Consider the following 6,834-nt stretch of genomic DNA (forward strand, 5'->3'; position numbering starts at 1 on the left):
CTGGTCCTGGAGGACCACTCTAGTGCAGGGGTAGACGACCCTGGTCCTGGGGGACCACTCTAGTGCAGGGGTAGACGACCCTGGTCCTGGAGGACCACTCTAGTGCAGGAGTAGACGACCCTGGTCCTGGAGGACCACTCTAGTGCAGGGGTAGACGACCCTGGTCCTGGAGGACCACTCTAGTGCAGGAGTAGACGACCCTGGTCCTGCAGGACCACTCTAGTGCAGGGGTAGACGACCCTGGTCCTGCAGGACCACTCTAGTGCAGGGGTAGACGACCCTGGTCCTGGAGGACCACTCTAGTGCAGGAGTAGACGACCCTGGTCCTTCCTGGAGGACCACTCTAGTGCAGGGGTAGACGACCCTGGTCCTGGAGGACCACTCTAGTGCAGGGGTAGACGACCCTGGTCCTGGAGAACCACTCTAGTGCAGGGGTAAACGACCCTGGTCCTGGAGGATCACTCTAGTGCAGGAGTAAACAACCCTGGTCCTGGAGGACCACTCTAGTGCAGGGGTAGACGACCCTGGTCCTGGAGGACCACTCTAGTGCAGGAGTAGACGACCCTGGTCCTGGAGGACCACTCTAGTGCAGGGGTAGACGACCCTGGTCCTGGAGGACCACTCTAGTGCAGGGGTAGACGACCCTGGTCCTGGAGGACCACTCTAGTGCAGGGGTAGGTCCTGGGGGACCACTCTAGTGCAGGGGTAGACGACCCTGGTCCTGGAGGACCACTCTAGTGCAGGGGTAGACGACCCTGGTCCTGGAGGACCACTCTAGTGCAGGGGTAGACGACCCTGGTCCTGGGGGACCACTCTAGTGCAGGGGTAGACGACCCTGGTCCTGGAGGATCACTCTAGTGCAGGAGTAGACGACCCTGGTCCTGGAGGATCACTCTAGTGCAGGGGTAGGTCCTGGAGGACCAGGTGTGTTGATTTTAGGCACTGAACTGATCAATGATCTCAGTTGGTCAGGTGTGGTGCCTAGATGGTGCAGTTCCTGAACTGTGTTTCCTGCCCTGCTCTACAGCATGTCAAACCTCACTCCCATCTCCATTACAGTCAGTCCTGAACTGTTTCCTGCCCTGCTCTACAGCATGTCAAACCTCACTCCCATCTCCATTACAGTCAGTTCCTGAACTGTTTCCTGCCCTGCTCTACAGCATGTCAAACCTCACTCCCATCTCCATTACAGTCAGTCCTGAACTGTTTCCTGCCCTGCTCTACAGCATGTCAAACCTCACTCCCATCTCCATTACAGTCAGTCCTGAACTGTGTTTCCTGCCCTGCTCTACAGCATGTCAAACCTCACTCCCATCCCCATTACAGTCAGTCCTGAACTGTTTCCTGCCCTGCTCTACAGCATGTCAAACCTCACTCCCATCTCCATTACAGTCAGTCCTGAACTGTTTCCTGCCCTGCTCTACAGCATGTCAAACCTCACTCCCATCCCCATTACAGTCAGTCCTGAACTGTTTCCTGCCCTGCTCTACAGCATGTCAAACCTCACTCCCATCTCCATTACAGTCAGTCCTGAACTGTTTCCTGCCCTGCTCTACAGCATGTCAAACCTCACTCCCATCCCCATTACAGTCAGTCCTGAACTGTTTCCTGCCCTGCTCTACAGCATGTCAAACCTCACTCCCATCTCCATTACAGTCAGTCCTGAACTGTTTCCTGCCCTGCTCTACAGCATGTCAAACCTCACTCCCATCTCCATTACAGTCAGTCCTGAACTGTTTCCTGCCCTGCTCTACAGCATGTCAAACCTCACTCCCATCCCCATTACAGTCAGTCCTGAACTGTTTCCTGCCCTGCTCTACAGCATGTCAAACCTCACTCCCATCTCCATTACAGTCAGTCCTGAACTGTTTCCTGCCCTGCTCTACAGCATGTCAAACCTCACTCCCATCTCCATTACAGTCAGTCCTGAACTGTTTCCTGCCCTGCTCTACAGCATGTCAAACCTCACTCCCATCCCCATTACAGTGACGTCTGCATCAACTCACTCACGTTAAGTTTGTTAGGTACAAACTCTCTCTCTCACACACACACACACTACACACACACACACACACACACACACACACACACACACACACACACACACACACACACACTGCACACACACACTACACACTGCACACACTACACACTGCACACACACACTACACACTGCGCACACACACACACACACACACACTGCACACACACACACACACTACACACTACACACACTACACACTACACACACACACTGCACACACACACACACACACACACACACACTGCACACACACACACACACACACTACACACTGCGCACACACACACACACACACACACACACACTACACACACACACACACACACACCACATACACACTGCGCACACACACACACACACACACACACACTACACACTACACACACACACACACACACACACACACACACACACACTACACACACACACACTACACACTACACACACACACACTGCACACACACACACACACACACACACACACACACACACACACACACACTACACACTGCACACACACACACACACACACACACACACACACACACACACACTGCACACACACACACACACACACACACACACACACACACACTGCACACACTACACACTACACACACACACACACACACACACACACACACACACACACACACACACACACACTACACACTACACACTACACACACACAAAGATGAGCCTTGCGTACTCAGCTCTGTATTCAATATCTCTTTATCTTTGAATACATCAACTCTTCGCTATAGTAACTATGCCAACCTCCACCATAGACACCCATCCACTGTATGGTTTATAGTATCAATTGATCCGTTTAGTAATAAATAACTGTCTATTCTATAACCCACCTCTTTAAGGAATACCTGGGATAGGATAAAGTAATCCTTCTAACCCCCCCCCCCCCCTTAAAAGATTTAGATGCACTATTGTAAAGTGGTTGTTCCACTGGATATCATAAGGTGAATCCACCAATTTGTAAGTCGCTCTGGATAAGAGCGTCTGCTAAATGACTAAAATGTAAATGTAAATGTATAACAATAACGTCCAGCTGTGATGATGTAGTAGTTGATATAGTATGATATTTATTAACGCTGTCTGTTTGTCTGCAATTTATCTTTAGTCACAATTTAGCTTTAGTGACAATTTAGCTTTAGTTACAATTTAGCTTTAGTCACAATTTAGCTTTAGTCACAATTTAGCTTTAGTCACAATTTAGCTTTAGTTGCAATTTAGCTTTAGTTACAATTTAGCTTTAGTTGCAATTTAGCTTTAGTTACAATTAAGCTTTAGTTACAATTTCACTTTAGTTATAATTTATTTACAATTTATCTTTAGTTACAATTTATCTTTAGTCACAATTTAGCTTTAGTGACAATTTAGCTTTAGTTACAATTTAGCTTTAGTCACAATTTAGCTTTAGTTGCAATTTAGCTTTAGTTACAATTTAGCTTTAGTTGCAATTTAGCTTTAGTTACAATTAAGCTTTAGTTACAATTTCACTTTAGTTATAATTTATTTACAATTTATCTTTAGTTACAATTTATCTTTAGTCACAATTTAGCTTTGGTTACAATTTAGCTTTAGTCACAATTTAGCTTTAGTCACAATTTAGCTTTAGTCACAATTTAGCTTTAGTCACAATTTAGCTTTAGTTGCAATTTAGCTTTAGTTACAATTTAGCTTTAGTTGCAATTTAGCTTTAGTTACAATTAAGCTTTAGTTACAATTTCACTTTAGTTATAATTTATTTACAATTTATCTTTAGTTACAATTTATCTTTAGTCACAATTTAGCTTTAGTGACAATTTAGCTTTAGTTACAATTTAGCTTTAGTCACAATTTAGCTTTAGTTGCAATTTAGCTTTAGTCACAATTTAGCTTTAGTTGCAATTTAGCTTTAGTTACAATTTAGCTTTAGTTGCAATTTAGCTTTAGTTACAATTAAGCTTTAGTTACAATTTCACTTTAGTTATAATTTATTTACAATTTATCTTTAGTTACAATTTATCTTTAGTCACAATTTAGCTTTGGTTACAATTTAGCTTTAGTCACAATTTAGCTTTAGTCACAATTTAGCTTTAGTCACAATTTAGCTTTAGTCACAATTTAGCTTTAGTTGCAATTTAGCTTTAGTTACAATTTAGCTTTAGTTGCAATTTAGCTTTAGTTACAATTAAGCTTTAGTTACAATTTCACTTTAGTTATAATTTATTTACAATTTATCTTTAGTTACAATTTATCTTTAGTCACAATTTAGCTTTAGTGACAATTTAGCTTTAGTTACAATTTAGCTTTAGTCACAATTTAGCTTTAGTTGCAATTTAGCTTTAGTTACAATTTAGCTTTAGTTGCAATTTAGCTTTAGTTACAATTAAGCTTTAGTTACAATTTCACTTTAGTTACAATTTAGCTTTAGTTACAATTTAGCTTTAGTTACAATTAGAAAAAAAAGGGTTTCCGAAAGGGTTCTTCGGCTGTCCTCATTGGAGAACCCATTTTGGTTCCAGGTAGAACAGTTTTAGGTTCCAGGTAGAACTATTTCAGGTTCCAGATAGAACCCTCTGTGGAAATGGTTCTACCTGGAACCTAAAGGGTTATTGTATGGGGACAGCCCGAAGAACCCTTTAAGATTTCACCTTTTTATCTAAAGTGTGTAGTCCATCTACCGTTGACAGCCTGTCATTTGCAAAAAAAATTAAAACCAGGTGTCCCTTAATTGGAATTGGGAAGCATTGTGATCTACAGCGTCTGCGTGTTTCATCAACTTCTTAGGGTCAAATCCTAACTGTGTTAAACGGAGCTGGAACTTTCACACACACACACACACACACACATATATATATATGAGCTATATTGACAGTCCATGTTACCCTTACAGACTCAGTCCTCTGTGTCCCTTAGAAGTCAAGTGGTCGTGTAATGTTAGTGAGTTGGTGAGTGTGTGTGTGTGTGTGTGTGTGTGTGTGTGTGTGTGTGTGTGTGTGTGTGTGTGTGTGTGTGTGTGTGTGTGTGCGTGTGTAGAGTTGTTAGAGTGTGTGTAGCTTTAATAGTGAGTTGGTGAGTGTGTGTGTGTGTGTGTGTGTGTGTGTGTGTGTGTGTGTGTGTGTGTGTGTGTGTGTGTGTGTGTGTGTGTGTGTGTGTAGAGTTGTTAGAGTGTGTGTAGAGTTGTTAGAGTGTGTGTAGAGTTGTTAGAGCGTGTGTAGAGTTGTTAGAGCGTGTGTAGAGTTGTTAGAGTGTGTGTAGAGTTGTTAGAGTGTGTGTAGAGTTGTTAGAGTGTGTGTAGCTTTGTTAGTGAGTGTGTGTAGAGTTGTTAGAGTGTGTGTTGAGTTGTTAGAGCGTGTGTAGCTTTGTTAGTGAGTGTGTGTTGCTTTAATCTGTGTGTGTGTGTGTGTGTGTGTGAGTGTGTGTAGAGTTGTTAGAGTGTGTGTAGAGTTGTTAGAGCGTGTGTAGAGTTGTTAGAGCGTGTGTAGAGTTGTTAGAGCGTGTGTAGCTTTGTTAGTGAGTGTGTGTTGCTTTAATCTGTGTGTGTGTGTGTGTGTGTGTGTGTGTGTGTGTGTGTGTGTGTGTAGAGTTGTTAGAGCGTGTGTAGAGTTAGAGCGTGTGTAGAGTTGTTAGAGTGTGTGTAGAGTTGTTAGAGCGTGTGTAGAGTTGTTAGTGAGTGTGTGTTGCTTTAATCTGTGTGTGTGTGTGTGTAGAGTTGTTAGAGCGTGTGTGTTGCTTTAATCTGTGTGTGTGTGTGTGGTTTGTGTATTACAGTGTCTATTGTGAGGTGGAGCAGTGTGCGCAACGCAGCGGTTTGACGCCCCCTGAGCTCAAGCCCTTTAGCGCTCTGGCAGGCTTCCAGACAGCCCCCCGCGATGCAGGACAGTGTCTTAGGCAAGGACACCTAACCCAAACCACTACCCGCGACCTCTGAACCCCAGAGTCGACCTCTATAACCCCTGAAACAGCCTATCAGCCATGATATCAAGGACTATATATAGCATGTTGTGATCTCTAACCTCTAACCCTTACTAACCTCTAACCCTTACTAACCCCTAACCCTAACTAACCTCTAACCCTTACTAACCTCTAACCCTTACTAACCCCTAACCCTAACTAACCTCTAACCCTTACTAACCCCTAACCCTAACTAACCTCTAACCCTAACTAACCCCTAACCCTAACTAACCTCTAACCCTTAGTAACCTCTAACCCTTACTAACCTCTAACCCTTACTAACCCCTAACCCTTACTAACCTCTAACCCTTACTAACCTCTAACCCTTACTAACCTCTAACCTCTAACCTTTACTAACCTCTAACCCTTACTAACCTCTAACCCTAACCCTAACTAACCTCTAACCCTTACTAACCTCTAACCCTTACTAACCTCTAACCCTTACTAACCTCTAACCCTTACTAACCCCTAACCCTAACTAACCTCTAACCCTTACTAACCTCTAACCCTTACTAACCTCTAACCCTTACTAACCCCTAACCCTAACTAACCTCTAACCCTTACTAACCTCTAACCCTAACCTTTACTAACCTCTAACCTTTACTAACCTCTAACCCTTACTAACCTCTAACCCTAACCCTAACTAACCTCTAACCCTTACTAACCCCTAACTCTAACTAAACTCTAACCCTTACTAACCTCTAACCCTTACTAACCTCTAACCCTAACTAACCTCTAACCCTTACTAACCTCTAACCTCTAACCCTTACTAACCTCTAACCCTAACTAACCTCTAACCCTTACTAACCTCTAACCCTTACTAACCTCTAACCCT

General features: G+C 43.7%; 2 protein-coding genes across 3 annotated transcripts in view; both read left to right on the forward strand.

Moving 5' to 3' along the window:
* Positions 1-2,031, forward strand: part of LOC123738812 (putative uncharacterized protein DDB_G0290521) — a 3,219-nt gene extending 1,188 nt beyond the window's left edge. For both annotated transcript variants that reach the window (XM_045713531.1, XM_045713532.1), the window contains exons 2-3: positions 1-678; positions 710-2,031. The exon at positions 1-678 is cut by the window's left edge. In XM_045713531.1, the coding sequence (XP_045569487.1) occupies positions 955-1,989 (1,035 nt within the window). In that variant the 5' untranslated portion in view covers positions 1-678; positions 710-954 and the 3' untranslated portion in view covers positions 1,990-2,031. The remainder of the gene's footprint in view (positions 679-709) is intronic.
* Positions 1-6,093, forward strand: part of LOC123738813 (neurobeachin-like) — an 11,832-nt gene extending 5,739 nt beyond the window's left edge. The window contains exon 4 of the mRNA XM_045713533.1: positions 5,817-6,093. Within this exon, the coding sequence (XP_045569489.1) occupies positions 5,817-5,976 (160 nt within the window). The 3' untranslated portion in view covers positions 5,977-6,093. The remainder of the gene's footprint in view (positions 1-5,816) is intronic.
* Positions 6,094-6,834: the final 741 nt, after the last annotated feature.

Source organism: Salmo salar, unplaced genomic scaffold (assembly GCF_905237065.1).
Source record: "Salmo salar unplaced genomic scaffold, Ssal_v3.1, whole genome shotgun sequence".
NCBI classification, from domain to species: Eukaryota; Metazoa; Chordata; class Actinopteri; order Salmoniformes; family Salmonidae; genus Salmo; species Salmo salar.